The 23,237-nt window shown below is 38.2% G+C and overlaps 1 protein-coding gene across 5 annotated transcripts in view; it reads right to left on the bottom strand.

Moving 5' to 3' along the window:
• The window catches only part of LOC143869892 (uncharacterized), a 37,013-nt gene continuing 13,776 nt past the window's right edge, over window positions 1–23,237 (bottom strand). For 2 of the 5 annotated variants that reach the window (XM_077376452.1, XM_077376467.1), the window contains 9 exons: window positions 19,741–19,787; window positions 8,956–9,013; window positions 7,488–7,601; window positions 5,038–5,163; window positions 4,308–4,416; window positions 3,847–3,938; window positions 3,312–3,529; window positions 2,202–2,427; window positions 1–234 (listed from right to left, as the gene is read on the bottom strand). In XM_077376452.1, the coding sequence (XP_077232567.1) occupies window positions 182–234; window positions 2,202–2,427; window positions 3,312–3,529; window positions 3,847–3,938; window positions 4,308–4,416; window positions 5,038–5,163; window positions 7,488–7,601; window positions 8,956–9,013; window positions 19,741–19,787 (1,043 nt within the window). In that variant the 3' untranslated portion in view covers window positions 1–181. Of the gene's footprint in view, window positions 235–346; window positions 1,173–2,201; window positions 2,428–3,311; window positions 3,530–3,846; window positions 3,939–4,307; window positions 4,417–5,037; window positions 5,164–7,487; window positions 7,602–8,955; window positions 9,014–19,740; window positions 19,788–23,237 lie in introns of those variants that run through there. The other 3 variants (XM_077376460.1, XM_077376464.1, XM_077376457.1) reach the window with 3 other exon arrangements.

Below are 23,237 nucleotides of genomic sequence, written 5' to 3'. Positions count from 1 at the left end.
TATCGAAGACTAAAAATTTTTAGAAACTCAATTTAATTCCACCAGAACAAATTAAGATGTCATCCTAAATCACTGACAGTCTGGGGAATGTAAGAAAAATGATGTATAACACACAATGAAAGAAATCGTGATGAAAACGTGTAAAAATTTTACCTCTGCAGCAAGCATTTTCCTGCCACTGCTATATAACAGAAACACTTCCATTTGGTTGCTGCACAGTTCCCAGGGCGGTACCTACAAAATGAGAGATTTGAGAGTTGGAAAAACCATCATCGTTAACATCTTTTTTTTTTTAAAGTTGACAAAATATATTTATACTATGAGAATTACATTGGGGACCAGAGGTCCCAACTTGCATTTACATGGCATAACGGTCAAGAGCATACTCCTCCTAAACCATCAAGTGAAACAAAAGTAGAAACTATTCATAATTACATCAAGATAAAGATGACTAATCCAGCCTGCCAGTTCAACAGCAAAAACCATCTAACAAACAAGGCTACATGCCTACCAACTTCCGCAAACCAAGAAACAGTTCTCCTTCACTCCAGACTTCCCGAGGACAAGTATAGGCTCAAAGGAAGGATATCACCCAAAGCGAATGACCGGAGTCTATCAAGCTAAGGGGAATCAACTTCATTGCGTATTCTCCACAGCTTCCAAGATCAGATTAGTGCCTGAAACAGCCCAGGCCAAAGAATTTGAAGCTTGGTGAAGATCTACATCGTTTCATTCGCTCGCGTACTTCCTCTGGATTAATTGATGCAACAATCTTAACAAAACAATTCCTCAAGAAGAGAACCACAATAAAGTGCCTCATAAAGCGAAAGACCAAATAGTCTCTCAAGCTTAGTGAGGATCTTCCACGCTTAATTCACTCCCATGGCCTCTCCTAAGAAATTCTAAAAGACTTTTAAACTAACAACCGGTCAATGAAGCAACCACCCTCCCACAAATCTATAAACATCACCAACAGCCTTACCCAAAACACCCAGAAGATACAGCCCACCTATTTAAGCTGACCTGCTTAATACAACCAGGAGTACGTCCCAACTAGATTCTAGAACCAAATCTCTACTCACCAGTAGCAACAAGGATCTTAACACAGCAGGCTCAGACAATCCGCTAACTATAAGTGGCCAGTCTAGGTACCATTCCAAAATCCACCTAACCTAGAGAAAAAACATCATCATTAACATCTGATCCCTACCATTCAAAAAAATAAAAATCTGATCCCTCCTCAAAAGAGAGTTAAACATATTGCCTGGAAAAATGCAGATCCAAGGAAAATAGACTGAACCCATTTAAACCAATTATAGTTGAACATGGCACCGAGAAAGGTCGATTCACAAATCTACTTAAAACTATTTATAGGTGAACATCAGAAAACAATACCCGAAAGGAGATGATTTCATACTGTTTCCCCTATTGTAAACCTCTCTGATTAGAGAGAAATTTTAAATAGAGAGGAGCAAATACATCAAAAACATGGGAGTCAGGATATGCCATGTGGACATGTATAAGTTGCTCACCCATGAAAGCAGTGGGTAATCTTTGATGGAAACAAATTGGGAGATGCTTTGCACTTTGCAGCACTTCCAAAGGCTGCAAATCTATTTAGTTTTGGGCAGTACATCTCTCCCTTTATCACTATCCAATCTTTCATACCCATCAAATGAATCGTTTGGTCACCCAAACAATGTGGGCCCCATGTGTTTCTGGTTGATCGACCAGATAAGTGATGTATGAATGTACAAGTATGTATGTATGTATGTATGTATGTATGTAGAGGTGCTCATAAGCACAAGGACAAATGGGACAAATGCATGTGTGCAAGTTGTAGGCATTGACATATTTTTGTAGATGATCATGCTGTAGTCTATGTATATGTAGTTTACCTGGCATTTTCCTTTCAAAACAAAAAGGAAGTCCTAGGAGGAAATAATAAGAAGGTAAACATTGAGGGAACCGAGAATTCAGAAGACTAACCATTCAAAAAAAAAAAAAAGGAATTCAGGAGACTAAATCTAGGAGTAGTACAGGAAAAGAAACATTGCGAGCTAGCTTATTTTAATGGCATTATGACAAATTGTCTGCCATCTTGTCGATGAATATGAGAAAAAAGGAAATGCACAATAACTTTTATGAAGAAAAAAGGAAAGATCCCACATAATAATATAACAGAAATTGTTAGGAACTACCAGAGTTGCCAGGAAACGAATAAGGAGTTGGAAGATATCTTGTTCTCGTCATTCCCATAGGCGCAGTATCAACGGCCACTGCAGATCTTGAGAAGCCATTGTCCCGGAACTGGTTTCCAAAACTCACGGACGATGAACACCCCCCTGAGGATCCCAAGCATAATTCCGAACTTTGTGCAAGAATCTGATCAGGTTTTCTTAGGACAGACATGGTATATGCATCTTTCTGTTTTGGAAGAAGAAGAGTTAAAAGATTATATTTACATTATCTAGCTATGCAGAACATTTCACACACTACATAAATAGGGAAATGAATCATGCACTATTGTTTTGATAAATATGAGCCCCACCAAAGATTGCTTATGGCCCAAAGATCTCACCCATTGGTGAGACATCATGTGTCTGACCAATGCCGTTGAGTGCAACTGTTGGACATGTTATTAGCATCTCACTAATCAAAGAGATTTTTGGGTCGTGGACCATCCACAATGGACCTAACTATTGTTTGGGCTCCAATATGCCCAACCATGCAGCAGTCTATAATATAATTATAGTCATGTACATTGTTGCCGGAAACATCATATGAAGGTGAGAAACACGTGGAAACGAAAATCCTTCCAAAAATAGGGGAAACGTTCGGATATCACTTCTATGAACCGTGGGCCATCCCTAAGAGGATCAGTGCCTCTTTCTCAATTTATGAACTGATTGATTGCTTCTTTAGTCATAAAAGAAACACAATGTTAAGATCTTGATATTACTTCTATGAACCAGGGTGTCACTGGAAATTCATGCAAATCAGGGGGACAACTCAGCAGATACCCCTATCACTTTCAAGATTTGCATTAACAACTTCAATCAAAAGTATTAGGGACCTCAAGGATAAGCAATCAATATCAATTTTATGAATTGCAGTAATGATTTCAATCAAAAGTATTAGGGGGCTATTCAGTAAACCCTCAGACTGATTCTACGTATTTAGGGACAAAGTGTCCCCTACAACTAACAAAAATATGCAACTACCAGAGCTAAAAAGAAATCCATTAAAAGAAGGAACCATGCATTAGGGGCAAAAGGGAAAAAAATTAAAAGCGGGAAAGCAGTTCAAACCTTCTTTTGAGGCAAATCATCCTTTTGCACCTCGAGCAACAAATTATTGGGTGATGAAACCTGTGAAGATAGCATAGTGTTGCCTTGTACTAGTTTTGGACTCAGTGAGTCACTGCCATGCTCCTTTTCCAATGCCTCATAATAAAGATGGCTAAGTGCAGTCCGTAGATGATTTCTTTGCGAGTGGTATATTTTGGTTGCAAGAGGAACTGGAATATCTGATTTTATTAACAACCATGATAGTAAAAGTCAAAAAAACATGGGACTCAGAAGTTCAAAACAAATCCAGATGTTAAATAAATGGGATAAAAGTATAAATATATTTCTTCAAAATTTTTAATTTTATATTTTTTCAAAATTTTTTAGTGATTTAACCAAAAGTGAATAACAACACAGCACTGCAACAAAGTTGTGATAATCAACAAAGAAGTATATGATAACCCATTCACCAAGGGCTAATTTTTTATTAATAATGACTGCGTCAGTGTTTGGACAATAGCTCAATAAACATCATAAAATTGAAGGTTAGCCTTACAGGTTTGTGCCTCTTGACTACTTCCCATTTCTGTTGCTACACCACACACCATTTCTTGACCGTCAGACACTAGCAAGGACTCCGTTGCTACTCTACAAGACAAAAAACAGACCTTCATTAATTTCTAGAAGAACAATGTTCTATAATGACCTAGGATTTTAGCAATGTAATTAATCCTAATCAGGAATAACTGGTTTACACAAGGAGAAAACAAATGAAATATCAAGCATGTTGTTGCCCAAGATTCCTATGAGATCAAATAATTTTTCAACGGAACTAAAAAGAGATCTCATGCAACACAATGAGACCTCTGGCAAAAGTACACAGTTACTTCGATGACCTTGGCACATGAAATATAACCAATTACCAACTATTCAAATATCCATTCAATCACATGATGTAGACAAATGACTTATTAAAATTTTCAATTATAATGTCACAGAAGTGTGTGAACATACAACCTAGTACGTTTTTTTGAAGGAGACATTACACCTGCTGAGTAGTCTGTACATCCAGGACTAACTCCAGAGCCATTCATAACAAAGGCACCATCAACGGAAGTTGAGGTTCCTGAAGAATGTGAAATAGAATGAGTCAAGATCCAAGTTCTGAATATTCAAGAGAAGAAACTCATTCTGCAAATTTATGTACCAAAGTAATAAAAAGAGGATAAAATAAGCATTCAAAAAAAAGTTAGTAAGAGGTAGTCATCATCATCATCATCATCAAGCCATATGAAATACTAAAATTAAAATCTCAATGAGGTTGATTACATAGAAAGCCTTCTCGTTGCGAAAGGGGCAAAGATATACATATATCCGTGTTGAAGACTCAACCAAGGTAAAACCGATTTGACTCAGGCAAGTCAAGATTGACACTGTCAATTTTTCATTAACTTCGGCAGATATAAAGTAAGCATGTTTCCATAACATGTAAAACAGTTAGGTCTCAGAAGACTCATATAATACTGGGATACATTATACATAGTCCTGAGTATGTTTTCATATCATAAAAACAATTAGGTCTCAGACGACTGATATAGTACCTGGATATACATCAGACCTGAGACTACTCTTTTAGTGCATATTGGGTGTCCATAAAATCGACTAATTGTGCTAAATTGCACAACTTAACCCGATAAAAAAGAAATATCAAACAGATGTCAGAAAAGAATAAGAAACTTGGATTTACTTTTTGCTTCTCTAGAGAGGGAAGAAGCCATTCCAGCCTGGTCATCCATATTTGACTCTGAAGCAGCGGTATCATCCACATCGATAGACTCAGATCTTTCTTGCTCCCCTACTGCTGTACCTTGGTCTAGGAGATTTTAAGGACTTAACAATTAAGAACTTTCACCGAAGGAATCATGAATAACACCGAAATAAATCCAACAAGCAGGCAACAATGAAAATGGTCTCTCAAGATTCAAAATACAACAGGAATAGTGAGTGAAAATTAAGTTTCACATAGGTATTGATCCTGACTTTGTGATTTAACCAACCTCTAACATGCTCAGCACAGAACGTATTGGGAAAAGAAGAAAATAACGGGAGAGAGAGAGAGAGAGAGAGAGAGAGAGAGAGAGAGAGAGGGACGCAGTATAGCAAGTATTCTATAGATCATAACTCCAAATCATGACAGTGACATAGATGGCAGGAAAATATTTGATTACGCACGAATAGATAATAAGTAGAGAGAGAGAGAGGCAGTATGGAAAGTATTCTATTGGAGTTTTTATATGATGCCCGACCGTGAGAATCACAAGGTGTTTTGACCAGATGAAAAATCAAGGGCTAGGTGGTTTGCTTTGACGGTCGGGCATCATATAAATTCTCATTCTATTGATCAAAACTCCAAATCATGAGTGACATAAATGGTAGGAAACTATTTGATTACGCACAAATAGATAATAAACTGCAAAATTCGTGGATTAGGAAACAGTTTACAGTTTTATTTGCAAATGTGAAGATAAAATGAATGAATAAAATTCCACCAATCACTTAATTTGTCACTTCTTGTAAACTGTTAACCTAGGTTTTGCCAACTGAATTGATTCCAGTACTGGCTATAATGACTTGATTTGAAGAGGTTGAAAAGAAAGACTAAAGATTGAAAAGAAAGACTAAAGAGGAAAAGAAATGACGACAACTAGCCTCTAACAAGCTCAGCACAAATGAGGTGTAAGAAAAGAAGAAAAAAGAGGAGAGAGAGAGAGAGAGAGAGACGATGTACAGAGTGTATTCTATTGATCAAAACTCAAAATCATGACAAAGTGGCATAAATGGCATGAAAATATTTGATTACGCACATATAGATAAGAATCTGTGTAGAAGAATTAGAGGTAGTGGGGGCCATCATTGTACACTTGTACATACATTTCATGGGATTTATTGGGGATTTATGGGGATCTCCGCTAACATTATGTAATGTTTTCACTTAAGTGCAATTAAGCGATTCAAGTGTGGGACTACTTTGGGGTTTCCCACTTACGAGAGAAATATAATGTTTGTGTGTTGGGACCTCCAACCTTACGATTCTCTTCCATAGCTTTTCTTCTCTTTGAATCTTGTGACTGGTTTGTACCCCCTCATAGGATTGTATTAGAGCAGATTCTGATTTAGGCCTAGATATAGATCATAATCCTAAGATTCCATATCTGGAAGGGAGATCACATAGGGTAGTTGAGGTCAAATAACTGGGAATCACATCCATGGGAAATAGTCATAATAACCACCCAGGATTGATGGTTGCCACAGTTAGATTTAACAGGGGAAAAAAACTACTTGGAAAGGGCACAATCGACCAGGATGTTTATTTGTAGCTGAAGAAAGTTAAGATTACATAAATGGGGAACTTAAAGAACCCAAAGAAGTTGAACGAACCCATGATGATTGGAAAGGCGGTAATCATATCGTGATGACCTGGCTCGTGCATTCAATGGAGTCAGGCAGCAGTATAAGTTTTCTTTTTCTTAGAAAAGCAGAGGATATATGGAACAGTGGCATGAACGTACTCTCAATAGGAAGATCAAGCCTAGATCTATCAAGTGCATAGAGAGATTGAGAGTGAGCAGCAAGGGAGCCTATCTATTGAAGATTCTTTTGAATTTTTAGCCGAAAAATGGGAGGAGCTTGACTGCTACCAACCTCCAGCCCCCCAATTCTTAAGATATAAATAAGCAAACAGTAACAGTGGAGGATCTTTGAATTTCTAGCCGGCCTAAATCCAGATTTTGAACTGCAACGAGTTCAAGTTGTTGGGAAAGATGAACTACCTCCCCTTGAATCCATCGAAATTATATGACAAATTCAGTTGGTCCTCATGGAAGACAAATCACTCCTCTTGGCTGGGCCAATGATGGCCATAAAAAAATTAAGATTTTGGCACCAACGTGGCAGGATCCAAATCATCCAATTCTTCCACTAAATATGTCAAAATGGCCCAACCAAAGTGACGGAGACGAGAGACAATTGACAGCATTAACTGCAATGCTATTTACCACAACCTGTGAACCCAATGTTTTCTAGGTGTTTAAGCCAAGCCTAGCAAAAGCATGATATATAAAGCAGCAAACGACAACAAACATTATCCACTGCCCATGTATATGAATGGACAGGAAAAAAATGTGGAACAGAGGATACTATCAGGGGCAGTTTGTAATTTTTTCCTTCCCTTTCTTGGAGGCTTCTTATGCCCAGTACCACCATCAAGCTCCAACCCAATGTCTTCTGTAGAATTTAGTGACCTACAGCGCTCTGCAGAAATTAAATGATGTTTTTTCAGGGCAGCACAACACAGTTGTTGCAAATATTGTTTATTTTGCTCATGGAGAAAAGAATTCAACAAACATATTTAGATAAATAGATGAAAAGGTCAGGATATTTAGGTGACAAGGAGACTCAGTTTACTTAAAAACTGCCATTCCAACTGAGGTCTCAGAGGCATCAATGCATCTTTTAAGAAACCTTTAAATTTTTGTCATTGTATCTAAGTGTTACTAATGTACTACTTAGATAGCTTAATGTATTTCAAGTTATGTAAGCAGCTTTTTCAGAATCTTTTTTTTTTTAAATTGCTTTTTCAAAATCTTATTTTCTATGAACTATAGTTTGTATGAAAAAATACTTTATTCAATATCATTATGTATTTTGCACAGAATATAAATAGAATATAAATGCACATATTGTCACCATCTCAAGCTTTCCAATGTTAGCATGTTCGACAATTCATGTCCATGGATCATGGATGATAGTAATACGTATGGCCATTGCTACAGTTGTATGAGGATACACATTTATGGATGAAAAATTGGAAAATCCTGGCTTGTAACTATGATATATCAATCATGGCAACTGCTTAAAACAAGTGGAGGATGTGTACACATGGATATAAGGAAATAGATGCCACAAATTTACACAAGGTAGCAAATGCTTGGATGGTGTAGCCCCGGATGTTAATAGTCAATGAGTTATACAAGCATTTAGTTTACTAATGGTTTCAATGTCAATCTATACATCTTACAAACAAGGTAATGAGTTCCATTTTCTAGAATAATCTACGAAGTTGTAATATGTTGATTTCCTTAGGTATTTTAAAATGAACTACTGTCCTGGAAAATTAATATGGAAAAGTGAATAAAGAAAAATGATTTCTCAAAGGGGATCAATACACATGAAGAACGTATTCAATAAATGTAATAATTTTATTGGCAGGATCTTATGGACCTTATCTTAGACAACAAGCTGTAGTTTTCGCACCAGTGCAGAGAAGGTAATCAAGTAGATTTCCTTGCCAATCTTGCCTGTGACATGAGATGCAATAAAAAATTTTGGAAGCGGAAGAACCTCCCTAGATCTGCAAGGGGGACTTTGAGATGTGATTTATTGGGTATTCCGAGTAGTCGTTTTAGTTGATTTTTTCTTCTGTTCGTGGGTTTTGACGCTAGGCGGCATGTCTTCCTCTAGTATTATTTTCTTATTATTAATAAAATTTAAGGTGCTGGTCCTGGTTACTAGAAAAACTTCGGGTTAAAAAAATAAATGGAATGATTTTATCACAGCGATTTTAGGTACTAGCAACTATATGACGGCAATAAAGAAAAGCCCAAACCTGCATGAGCTGCATATTGACTGGCTTTGACTGGTCTCTTACAAGCATTGCAGCAAACCTTCAGCATAATATTAAATCAGATGCATGACAAGCATATATAGACAAATGACACATCAAAACGAGAAACTCAGACATGTATCGACAACACATGTCATGCTTTAAAAAGTTAACATAATCAAAAGACAGACTTTATCTAATTAAAAGGCATTTTCCAATAGATGAACACCATAAGCCACTCGATATTCAAAAGAATGAATATTATGCTACTCTACTGAAAAACAAACAAGGATGTTACGAAAATTTGAGGGCAACAAACAATACGAAATGTACTTGTTAGGTGTTCTGATTCCAGTCACTGAACCTGCCTATATGATGTTCGAGGATATTACGGATCCTTAGGTCAGCAGTTATGTAACAGTAATTGACACTGCTAAAGAGGTTTGGGACTCCCTATGTGAATTATATCCGCTTAACAAGAATGTTTCATGTATTTAGCAATTAACCAAGAAACGTTTGTCTTGCAAGAAGGAGACAAAAGTGTTAGAGAACACTATGCTACTTTGAAAGGAATATGGGAGGAACTTGTGTACCAAATCTCACGAGCAATTCATTCACTCAAAAACAACAATGTGAAGAGTTTAGAATAGCCAAATTCCTCTCTGGATTGCAATCTGAATATCAACTTCTCAAGGCACAAATCGTAGGGTGTCTTTTCCTTCTTGTCAGGAAAATTGTCAAATTATTTTGTTTTCTTTAGTTCATTCAGATGTTTGAGATACATATTACAAGTTTATTCGGATTCAAATGCTTTGTTACCTTTGTAGGTGATTGTTCATGAATGACATGGATTTATTTAATGAAGGATCGTTCTGAATTGTTTACTATTTTTAAATCCTTTTATATCAAGTGAAAAACAAGTTCAGAATGAATGTTTGTTTTTCATTTTGATAGAGCAAACGAGTATAAAACTGCTCTCTTTAAATCTTATTGTGACCAGCATAGAATAATGCATCAAACTTCGTATGTGGACACTGCTCAATAGAATGGAGACCTCGGACAAATAATCAGCCTCTTCTTGATCAATTGAATGTCGTCATCTATTATTTATAGTAAATATCCATAGTCAATTTTGTTTCCTGATGCTCCTCTCTTTTCGCTACCTTTGTGTGTGCATGGATGTTTATGCTTTCTCCAACATCCTGGTCAATCGACTGCAGTCATCTATTATTTACCATAAATCTCCATAATCAATTTTGTTTGCTGATGCTCCTCACTTTTCGCTACCTTTGTGTGTGCGTGGATGTTTATGCTTTCTCCAACATCGATGGAGATCGATGTCCCTTGCAAACTTATTCTCGGTTGAGCCGCCCTCGAGGAGCCCCGAAGAGATTTTTTTTACTGTTATTTGTGCCCCTTAGGGATCTTTTTGTTATTTTTAGTGTTATTAAGGGTCTTTTAGGGCATAGTTGATTTATTAAGGTTATGTTAGTCTTTAGGGTGTTTTAGTCTTTCAGGGATTCTTAATTTAGCAAGTTTCTTTATTTTAGGACTCTTAATTGCCTGTATATAGGCTAAACTACAGCTTTTTGGTAAGTTTTGATGAATTGAAAATTTAGCCTCTTATTAGCCACCCATAGGCCCTTAAAATTCAAAGGTAACTTACCCTTACTAACCCCAACGGAATCCTTTTATTTTTCAGAAATTGTACCCGAACTCCCTGAACCCATACCTTCCCACCCACAAACTTACCTCTGAGAGCTTTATAATTTAAACCACACCTTACCTTGTTTGATAGATTCATCCATTAGCAAGTTTTTTCTTCAATTCCTTACCCAACAACCCCTTCCCCTCCACCAACCCATCTTCTACATAAATTCTTCTCTTCTAGTTCTAATTCTTTCTCCGCCTCTTCTAATTCTTCTTTCTTCTTCTTCTTCTTCTTCTTCTTCTTCTTCTTCTTCTAATTTTCTTTCCCAACCCTACATCCGTTAGAGCTTAGTGCATTTAGGAGAGCCATACAATTTCACGTGGGACGAGATGAGGACCATGTTATAAACAACATATGTTAAGAGATTTATTAGGTTTGACGCAGTCGAACTCTACTGTCAATGAATACTTATCTAAGTTTGAAGAGCTTATGCTAAGATGTGATATCTCTGAAGAACTTTCCATGACTGCAGGCAAGTTTGTATATGGGTTGAGGACCGAGATTAAGAGAGAAGTCGAACTCCATGCCCCTGAGAGCCTGAGACTATGGAAGAAGCCTGTCATAAGGCTCTTGAATTAGAAAAATATCTTAGGTACCCCAACCCTAGAGGTGGAACTTGCCAAATGAGAGAAACCCAAACGACTAGATCATGGTCATCACAGTAAACTAGTAGAGTCGTCCAATCAGGACGAGTTGCCTCAAGAAGCAATAACACGGTAGCAACAACTTTGGTCCCCCAGTTAGCACTAATCGGGATATAGGACCGATAACTTCTACTTCTCGTCAAGAACATATAACTTCAAATTTCTGACAAGTACAACAAGGTCCTGAGTGTTTTAACTGCCACCAGAAAGGTCACATTGCCTCCCGTTGTCCACAGCGCACCCTTACTATAGAAGAGGAGCATGGTGACCCCTTCGAGGACCAAGAAGTCGAGCCACTTGATCCGGTCGACTCAACAGAAGGAGATGGCCTCGATGGAGCATACGATGGCCTACGTGTTGGTGTAGTGCGTTGCATCTTGTCTACATCTGCAGAAAAGGGGAATTGCCAGCGCACTAACACTTTTCACACTTATCTTGAATGCGGAGGCACAGTGTGTAAAATCGTCGTCGACGGTGAGAGTTCAATGAATGCAGTCTCCCAAGCGAGTGTAGCTAAAATGAAACTCAAACTTGAACCACACCCGCAATCGTACAAGGTCGTTTGGGTTCAAGCCATCCCTCCCTGTTTCACAAAGGTGTCTTGTCCCCATCAAAATGGGAGATTACTCAGACAAGATATGGTGTGATGTCCTCCCCATGGATGTTGCCCACGTGTTACTTGGCCCTCCTTGGATTAATCATATGGGCGTAGTTCATTATGGGAGAGAAAATACCTATGTTTTTAAACATCGTGGTAAACAATTAAGCTGAAACCTGCACAACCTAATACCTATGTTTTTAAACATTGTGGTAAAACAATTAAGCTGAAACCCGCACAACCTACAGATAAATTTAAGGGTTCCAAGCTTAATTCATCTTCCAAGCCACCCAAACAAAAGGGTCTCCATATTCTGAATCGCAAAGAATTGGAAGGTGCCGATAAAGAGACAGGACATATGTTGGCCTTAGTGAATGAAGGAGCTCTTCAGTTCTCATCTGAGCAGACCATTGACCTACCACATGAGGTCAACCAGTTATTACAGGAATATAACGATGTGATTCCTGATGAGCTCCCTGCAGAATTACCACCCATGAGGGATGTTCAGCATGCAATTGACATGATCCCAGGTTCCCAATTGCCCAACTTTCCACACCACCGCATGAATCCTCTTGAGCGAACTCAGTTGCGTAGACAAGTCGAGGAATTATCAGAGCGAGGGGTGATCCGAAACAGTCTTAGCCCTCGTGTTGTACTCGTGTTGCTAACACCCAAGAAAGATGGGTCACGAATAATGTGCGTTGACAATCGCGCCATTAATAAGATCACAATCAAGTATAGATTTTCAATCTTAAGGACATGTTAGATCTTTTAGCAGGGTCTGGTTGATACAGTAAGATCGATTTACAAAGTGGGTACTGTTAACTTACCAACTTCTCCAATAGCTTAAGCTGTTGGAGAAAGGCGTTTTTAATCTTTTATACTTTAACACTCCCCCTCACGTGGGGCCCCTCTTTCTAGGGTTGGCCTAAACGTGGCACATGTGGCCCCTCTTTTGGGTTTGGCCATTGCATGTGGACTTTTGCTATCAAGGAGGTTTGAACTCAGGACCCTTGCTTTGATACCATGTGAACTTACCAACTTCTCCAATAGCTTAAGCTGTTGGAGAAAGGCGTTTTTAATCTTTTATACTTTAATAGGTACCACCAGATACGGATTCGTCAAGGTGATAAATGGAAAACTGCCTTTAAAACACCAGACAGATTGTACAAATGTTTAGTCATGCCCTTCGGTTTATCTAATGCTCCGAGTACTTTCATGAGGGTAATGACTCAAATATTACGTCCGTTTTTAGGCAAGTTTGTGTTGGACTACTCTGACAATATTTAATCTTTAGTCGATCAAAAGGAGTAGGGGTGCAACTTGGGTCGGGTTGAACCCGAATTTGGGTTGGGTTGGGTTTTTCTCAAAATCGGGTTGGGTTGGGTTGGGTTGGGAAAAATCAACCCGAATTGGAAATCGGGTTGGGTCGGGTTGGGGTGTCAGGCAACCCTACCCGACCCGAAACCCGATTTCAACTGAACACATTTCCCATTGAAGCTAGAAATGTGCTTAAATTTCAACATAAATTTATCATTCAGTTCAGTTACAGAGTTTTTATATGATGGATGCCTGTGTGGGAATGTGAGCAAAAAAAAAAAAAAAAAACAGTGGGGCCCACAAAAAACATGTGCATGAATTGGAAATCGGGTTGGGTCGGGTTGACCCAATTGCAAATCGGGTCGAGTCCAGCCGAGTTAGAAATCGGGTTGGGTCGGGTCGGGTTGGCAAAATGGGTTCCTCGGGTTGGGTCGGGTTGGCCTCAACCCGACCCAACCCGACCCGAGTTGCACCCCTAAAAAGGAGTACATCTGGATCAACTTAGGCAAGTTCTTGAGATTCTTTGAGAAGCCAAATTTTATGCAAATCTCAAGAAGTGCTCGTTTATGCAAACCCAAGTGATATTCCTTGGTTTCGTTGTTTCAGAAAAAGGGTGTTTCTACCGACCCTGAGAAAGTAAAGGCGATTGATGAGTGGTCGATTCCTAAGACGCTTTTAGAGGTTCGTAGTTTTCATGGATTGGTCACCTTTTATCGAAGATTTATTAAGGGCTTCAGTACCCTTATGGCTCCAATAACGGAATGCATGAAAAAATGAGAGTTCCGTTGGACCCCCGCTGCCACCCGCGCTTTCCAGAGTATCAAGCAAAAGATGATTGAGGCTCCTGTCCTAACTCATCCTGATTTTCTAAAGTCTTTGATGTTTCCTGTGATGCGTCCGGAGAGGGAATAGGAGGTGTACTTAGTCAAGGAGGACACCCTGTAGCCTATTTTAGCGAGAAACTTAATGAGGCTAAACAGCAATATTCTACATATGATAGAGAGTTGTACGCTGTCATACAAGCATTGTTTCATTGAAGGTATTACTTATTACCTTAGGAGTTTGTCTTGTATTCTGACCACGAAGCGTTGAAATACCTTCATTCACAAAAGAAATTAAATCAGAGGCACACTAAGTGGATAGAATTTCTACAAGAATATACATCCGTCCTCAATCATCGGGCCGGAGTTGAAAATAAAGTCGATGATGCCTTAAGTCGTGTGGTTATGGTCTTACAGTCTATGAGCGTCAAGGTCATAGGATTTGATAGGCTGAAAGACGAGTATGCCATATATCCCAATTTTGGCATCATCTTTCAAGATGTCCGTGATAGTAATCGTCGAGACCATGTTGATTTCTTAATACAAGACGGTTATCTATTTCGAGGATCTAGGCTGTGCATTCCCCGAACTTCACTTCGAGATTTCTTAGTTCAAGAATCGCATGCTGGCGGCCTCGCTGGACACTTTGGTAGAGAAAAGACAATCACATTAGTCGAGGATCAATTTAACTGGCCGTCTTTAAAGAAAGACATAGCGCGAATTGTGTCTCAATGTCACACCTGCCAATTGGGAAAGGCTACGAAGCAAAACACTGGATTATACACGCCTTTGCCTATTCCCCATTCTCCATGGCAAGATGTCAGCATAGACTTTGTCCTTAGACTGCTTAGGACAGCTAGAGAACAGGACTCTATCCTTGTTGTGGTAGATTGATTATCATATATGGCTCACTTTATTCTGTGCAGCAAGACAGCTAAGCCGTGCAGGTTGCTAAGTTGTTCTTTAAAGAGGTTGTCAAACTTCATGACTGCCTATTTCCACTGTGCCTGATAGGGATGCCAAATTCATTAGTTATTTTTTTAGGACACTTTGGAAACTTTTTGGAACACAATTGAAGTTTTCATCACATTTCACCCACAGACTGATGGTCTAACTGAGGTCGTTAATCGTGGTTTGGGTGATTTGTTGAGATGTTTGGTAGGAGACCGTCAAGGTACGTGGGATCTTTTGTTACCGACTGCTGAGTTCACGTACAATAGTTCCATTAATCGGACAACTGGAAAGAGCCCCTTTGAGAGTGTTCATAGCGTCAACCCTCGTCAGCCCGTTGATCTTATACCATTACCCCATGATACCCGTCCCTCTCAATCAGCCGATTCTTTTGCCCAGCACATCCGTGACCTCCATGCTGATATACGACGTAGGATTGCTGCAAGTAATGTTGACTACAAACTAGCCGATGATGTACATTGAAGGAACCTTGAATTTAAAGAAGGCGACTATGTTATGGTTCGTGTTCGTCCTTAGCACGTTACCCTCGTCATTCTTTCAAAAAGTTGCATGCTAGAGCCAATGGACCTTTTCATATTCTTCGCAAATACGGCCCTATGCATATTTAATAGACTTACCTGCTAATATGAATATTAGTCCCGTATTCAATATTGAAGATCTTATCACATATCGAGGTACCTTCGAGCCGTCTGCTATGCCGACAGATGTTTCTACAGGTCGGACTGCCAGCTCTTCTGTTCAAGCCCCAGTACCAATGGTTCCACCATTTCCACCACTTCCTGCTGACCAGATTGATGCGATACTTGCCGATGAGATCGTTTCATCAAGCCATGGTGGTTTTCAGCGTTATCAAGTGGCATAGACCAGATTCTGATGCTCCTTGGCTTACAGAGGAGGAGCTTCGTCATTTGGACCCCGATATCTTGGAGCAGTACCAGACTCTTCACTCTCCGGAGGAGAGTTCTTTTCAGCAGGGGGAAATGATGAAGATCGACGTCCCTTGCGAGTTTTTTCTCGGCGGGGCCGCCCTCGAGGAGCCCCGTAGAGATCTTTTTTATTGTTATTTGTGCCCCTTATGGATCTTTTTGTTATTTTTATTGTTATTAGGGGTATTTTGGGGCATAGTTGATTTATTATGGTTATTTTAGTCTTTAGGGTGTTTTAGTCTTTTAGGGATTCTTAATTTAGCAAGTTTCTTTATTTTAGGACTCTTAATTGCCTATATATAGGCTAAGCTACAGGTTTTTGGTAATTTTTAATGAATTGAGAATTAATTGATTGAGATTTCCTCCCTGAGTTCTTCTCGTTAATTTTCTCTTTTTCTTCTTCTTTCTTCTTCTTCTTTTAAATTCTCTTCCCCAACCTACATCAAACATCTTGGTCCCGGGTTAGATAAACTTGATCTTGTGTTATTAAATGCTATTTTCTTACGTTATTCCAGCTCTTAAAAGGGTTATCAATGTTACAATCCAATTATTAGAACAAAAAATAATTGTGTCAAGATGTTACAGTCTTTGAGCATCCACTAGAATCTTACGCAAGCTGATTAATTTGTTGATTATATTCCACTCTTAATCATCTTGTTATGAAAGTGCATATGCAAGTTGATTAATTTGTTGATTCTATTCCACTCTTAATCATATTGTTATGAAAGTGCATTATCTAGAGATTGCCAACACTACCCTTGTAATGCAAGAGTCTCAATAGGCACCTCTGCTCAGAGTGTACGAGAGAGATTCAAAGTTGTCTCGCAGACACCAGATTCACTACCTCAACAACAATTGACGCCGGACTCTAATGATCCAGCCAAGGTTGTTGAATGTTCCTTACATCTTCCTAATGCACTTTGAAAAGGTATGTGTCCTTGTGCAACCCATCCTATTTCTCAATTGTTTCTTTTCATCATTCACCTCCTACTTTTTGGAAGTTAGCTTCATCTTTTTTTCCCACTATTCCTTCTGCTCATATTCAAATCTTTGCCCCTCCTGATTGGAATAAGGCAATGGAAGAAGAGATTACTTGACTAAGTGAACGAAATGTGGCTGTTCTCAGACATTGTTGTAGGAAAAAGGGTTTTGGTTGTAGGTGGGTGAACACAGTTAAACATCACCCAGATTGGTAAATTCATTGGCCTAAGGCTCGCCTGGTTTCCAACTGTTAACTTACCATCTTCTCCAATCGCTTAAGCTGTTGGAGAAAGGCGTTATTTATCTTTTATACTTTAACACTCCCCCGCACGTGTGGCCCACTTGGCAAACACGTGGCACATGCGGTCCCACTTTGGGCCGACCATCGCATGTGGATTTTTGCTATCCAGGAGGTTTGAACTCGAGACCTTTGGCTCTGATACCATGTTAACTTACCAACTTCTCCAACCGCTTAAGCTGTTGGAGAAAGGCGTTATTTATCTTTTATACTTTAACACCAACTATTGCTCTAAGACCTATGGTATTGATTATATGGAGACATTCTCTAATGGGGCCAAGGTTAATTCTATTCGCTGCTCACCTGCTGCTAATATCCAAGCTATTTGTTTTATTTTATTTTCCTGTTTTTGTTGTATTTTTAGACCATCTCGGTCCTATTAATGAAACTTTACCATTCAAAAAAAAATATCCATTGGCTTCTCTTCTAGTTAGACGTCAAAAACTCCATTCTACATGGTGATTTGCAAGAAGAAATATTTATGGAGAAACCACATGGGTTTGTTGCTCTTTATGTGCTTCGTTTCAAAAATTCAAAGAAGCAGTGATTGCTTAGGGAATGAAGAGAAATGAGGCAGACAATTATGTCGTTTGTTGTGAGCATAAGTCAAGGATTATTGTGTTAGTGGTATATGTTGATGATATTGCTTTGAACAGAAACAAAGTTGCAGGTATTTAGAACCCAAAGGAATATTTTTCTAGCCTCTTTCATACCAAAGATTTGGGTCCTCTGTGCTACTTTGGGGGAATTAAGCTGTAAAGAGCAAAGCAACATATCAATTTGCCTCAGAGAACGCATGTGATTGCTTTATTTAAGGAAGCTACTAGTATGTGATTGCTTTATGTGAGGAAACATAGTATCATAGTTGATAAGCTAATCTAATTGACTATCACTCGACCAGATTTCTCCTTTCTTGTGTGGTTAGTTAATTTACGAAGTCACCTAGAGTTCCACAATGGGATAATGTTAGTGTTTTGAGATATCTAAAGGGAAGCACTAGCCAAGTAATTTTGAACAAGACTAATGGACATACGGAACAAGCCTAATACATACGGACATTGTAGGCTACACAAATGCAGGTCCACTATAGGATGTTGTACTTTGTTGGAGGAAATCTTGTCACGCAAGCACAAAAGCAAAGCATAGAGCTCTGGCAAATGCCACATGCAAATTGATTTTCCTTTTGGAGGAGTTAGCTTTCAACGTCAAGGCTCCACTCAAGTTCTATTGTGAAAAATCAAGCAGTTATTCAAATTACGAATAATCCCATGTTTCATGAGAGAGTAAATGTATAGAAATGGATTGTCATTTCGTTCGTGATAAAGTGATCAACAGTGAGGTCTCTACCCTAGATATTCTATCTCAGAAGCAGTTGGCAAATGTTCTCCCTAGGGTATAAGCTTTAGTAAAATGGATTTTATTTGTTTTAAGTTGGGAGTACAAGACATTTATGCTCCATCTTATTGGGGGTGGGGTGGGGTGGGAGGAGTTGAGAGTCTATTGTCTTAAGTTTATTGTACAGTACATGATAGGCCCCATCATATACGTCACTTGTGAATGGCATACTTGTAATTTGTGAAGTTGAGACATACATATATAAATATATATGTATGTGTGCGTGGAATACATGGGGCTTACTTTTTCACCCACACAAACTTCCTTCTTTTCCGAAACTTCCTTTTTATTTCCTCCTCCAGCCCTCCTCTCTAAACAAGTAACATAGGACAATGTTGATCATAAGTTATAGGGTGGTCCTTTGGCACCTCTTACAATTTGAAGCTTAGGTAGCACCCATATTCAAACACTGTTGAATTGCTATGCTCTGTAAGTGGTCCAAAGTACAGATTAATAAATTCATTGAAACCCATAACTAACTGAAGCCGAATCAAATTAGAAGTTTGATTAAGCTTTGGTTTGTCTACAAATCAATATTTGGTGCAGAAAATGTGTTCCAAGTCCCAAGTCACCATTCAGGAAAAAAAAATGTGTTCCAAGTTCCTATAGAGTCAGTGTTAACATTTAGAAATTCTAGTATCTGATAGTCATTTCCATGTCAAATAGACCTCCTAAGCCAAATAGCCATTTCCATGTCAAATAAACATCTCATATTTCCACATAAATCATGCCTGATGTCAACAATGCTAGGAGCTTTAAACAAGTGATCAATGTAGTTAGCAGATCCCAACATAAGAATACCAAGAATTTTTCAACTCGGTGAAAGAAAATAAGAACATCCTTCACTTTAGACTGAATACTTATATATTCATAACAAAGCAGCAATTGGAACAAATAGAGCAGATAGCTCCACAAAAAGAACAATTTCAGAAGGCAAGATACAGCATAGATGAAGAAGAAAGAAGTCCGCAGTAATAACTAACAAGTAATAATTCCAAGAAAGTCAATTAATTAGAAAGTTTAATAAGTCAAAGTCACTAGAACACAGTCTTATAGTTTTCCAAGGATAATAAGTCTGAAATTGATAATCCATCTAAAGATTCCAAATTATTCAAATATTACCAGATGCAAAGGATCCGTTAATGGCTTGCAATCAAATACATGCATATCTGCAAAAAAACAAGTGCCAAAAAACAGAAATTTAGGAAATTTAACATCAATCAATATGAGAATTTTTTTAGCTAGAAATTACAAAATAATTTCTTGAGCAGCAAAAGGTACCCCAACATCACTTTGATGAGTTTATGGCAAAATAGGGAAATAATATCAACTACCTACAATAAGATGAGTTACATCTTAAAATTTTCTAGAAAACACCGGAAATTTATAAACCAATGTCTTAGAATAAAAGTAAACATATGGCCAATCATTAGCCACTGAACGAGGTAAGCCATAAAATTCAGCCACGAAGGGAGAACTTCTATAAATATGCACAAACTTATACAAAATTTACCAATTTTTTCAAAACATCAGTCTACTTTTCTAAAAGTTCCAAAGTGTACAAGATGGTAGATCGGTGTACCCATTAATGTACCTGATGCTTTTCTCCATGGAACTAAACCACTGATTATGACCAAGAAAACCAACTGAAACTTTTCACTCTAAGTTTGAGTTCTCTCTAGGGGTGTTCATTATTCAGTTAAAACCGAATAACCAAACCGAACCGAATTGGTTCGGTCGGTTCGGTTCGGTTTTTTTCCTTTTCGGTTCGGTTTTGGTTTTTTTTTTTTTGGGGGAAATTCGGTTATTCGGTTTCGGTTTTCGGTTATTTCAGAAAAAAATTCAGTTAATCGAAATAACCGAAATTATGATAAAAACCGTTATTTTTTCAAAAAAAAGTGCTATATGGGCACTCCGTAGGATGATCAAAACCATCCATTTGATTGATCACAACTTAATTAGGTTGTGCTCAAAAAATCATTTCGATTGGATGATCCTAGCCCTCCGATCGAAACCAGGATTTTGCTTTTTTCCCTCTCTTTCTCCCACTATTCGGTTACTCGGTTATAACCGAATAACCGAATTTTTAATCAGTTCGGTTTCGGTTCGGTTTTTCAAATTTTCGGTTCGGGTTCGGTTACCGAAATTTGATAACCGAAATTATTTCGGTTATCAAATTTCAGTTATTTCGGTTCAGTTATAACCGAATAACCACCCCTAGGTCTTTCAAAAGAGAAAAACTAAAAGGATGTTTATTATAAAGAAGAAATCATCGCTCCCAAAAACATCCAGAAAAAAATAACACATTTGGTTGCGATCTTCTTACATCAATTGAAGTCAGACCCAATAAAAAAATATAGCATATAGAGGAAAAATAAAGAAGGCCAATTGCAGATAACAAATGAGGTATGGCATTTCATATTGTGTAGGGATTAGAAAAAAAATTACAAATGTGAACATAATGCATGCAAAGGGACATGCACCAAATGAATAATTTACAATGAATAGTACGTACATCAGATGCACACCATATAACTAATTTATGGAGAGGGCCTTAAGCCAGATCAATGTGTGCACTATAGGTGAACCATTTGCCTAATTTAAGTGGAACACATGGCTCATAACGATGGAATTAAATTTTAGCTTAAAGCAAGTTTATTGAAAAGCTATCAATTAGTTCTACAAAAAAAAAACAGAAAATCTATCACTTGCTAATTATTTTTTAGCACCAAATTTAAATAATAATATCAAAGATCATAGCAAAATATAATATATTGCAAGAAAAAACAAATTCATGCAATGAATTATATTTTGTGTGCGTATATAAAAGAAGAGTAGAGTAAGAAAACAATGTACTGTCCATCCAATCAGGCCCTAGCCTAAAGAAGAAATTTTTTGCCCCTCGATGGGTGGCACGTGCCATCACTAGTCCTATGCGATCACTTGGAGTCTATCCATTGACCTAAGATTGTGATGAGGTCCATAAAAGAGGACATCCAGACAGGACTTTGAGTATCCTAGAGTTTATGGAGGCCCAGCAGCCACTCATCACCTCCATTTGGTTCGATGAAGGATTTCTTAGCTTTGATTGAGATGGATTCCATAGCACATATTGACCACAGTTTCATAAAGCGGTTGATTTTTGTTACTCTCATTTTAATTTTTATTTTGCTGTCCTTATTATGGGGTCATGTGTCAATCTCTCTTTTAAAGAGAGAGCCTAGTTATACCCTACCATAACCACCAATTGCCATGTGTTAGTCTCTCCTTCAAAGAGAGTGCCTCAGGTAGTTATGTCCTATAAAAACCACCTATTGCCATATGACGCTCTCTCTTTTACAGGGAAAGTCCCAAGTAGTTACTTAAGTAGTTATGTCCTCCAAAAATCACCTATTGTCATGTGTTATTCTCTATAGTGACAGACCCATGTAGCATGTAACAACTAGAACCTCTCATCTCTTAAACAAGAAAGCCTTCTACACATTTTTTAAAAATGGTGGAATGAATACATAATTTTGGGATTGCCTCTCACTTTCTTGCAGGGTGTGACTCTTTGCAGATTCGTTGGTGTGAAAATTAAGGACTTCTTGGTCAAGGACACTAGTTTCACGTGTTGACACGGACAAGAAAGTGCAGAACATGGAAACCACCAAAAATCTAAAAACGAGACATAACATATACGAAAGAAGAGAAGAAATGAACAAAAAAGCATAGAAAAAGGGGTGTAAGGTGGGGAAACTACAGTTCATTGGAGAAGATGATGAAGAAGATGATGAAGAAGAAGAGGAAGAAGAATAAGAAAAGGAAGAGAGAAGATTCACAAATGTCTTCTTCATGTAGTAAGGAAGAGCTTCAAGCATCAGTAAGGTCAATAGCTCCCAAGCAGCTGCTATGTCCCATTCAAAGGCTTCAATAGTTTCCCAAGCAGTTTTTTAATGCAAAGTTTCCCAAGTAGTTGCAGCAGCAACACAGTAATAGAAAACCCAAATAGTGTGCAGGACCAAACCTTAAAGGTTAAATAACAAAAATACAAACGCCCTTATATTACTTACATTAGAAGAATAGAAGGAAACTTACGAATGTTAGTGTGCTTACGAAAGAATAAAAGTATAAAACACAATTTATCACTTTCTAGCGGCCGTGTCTAAACACGTGCTGAATGTCCACAGCAGTGTGTGTCAACACGTGTCGACACGCGTCGAGGATCTACGAATCATAGAACAAAATCCACCAATACTTAAGAAAAAATTGCCAAATAGTTAAAACTAAAATTCAAAACATTTCTTCTAGCCCAAGGTTGCCAGAGCTGGAATCGAAGGCTCCCAGGGAAGAATCCTGCTCAAGGTTGCCAGAGCGGGAATCGAAAGCAGGAATCGAAGGCTCCCAGGGAAGAATCATGCTTCCTTGTTCTAGCCAATCCTAAAAAATCAACATAACTATATGGAAAGCAATAGGCCACAGAGACACCAAAACCTCACATAAAATGAATGGAAGGCAACAAGCAACAGAGAAGTAAAATTCAGATTAAATGTTAGATTTTGATTTCTTCCATTAGTGAAACTAAAAACCAGACTAAATTGCTAAGAGATGTTGTGAATAGAGCACTCAACACAACTATA

This window comes from Tasmannia lanceolata, unplaced genomic scaffold, assembly GCF_043159265.1.
Source record: "Tasmannia lanceolata isolate RefF3 unplaced genomic scaffold, GAP_Taslan_0.1 ptg000002l, whole genome shotgun sequence".
NCBI lineage: Eukaryota > Viridiplantae > Streptophyta > Magnoliopsida > Canellales > Winteraceae > Tasmannia > Tasmannia lanceolata.
The sequence above is the reverse complement of the archived record's forward strand: the minus strand, read 5'-3'. Positions and strand labels throughout refer to the sequence as shown.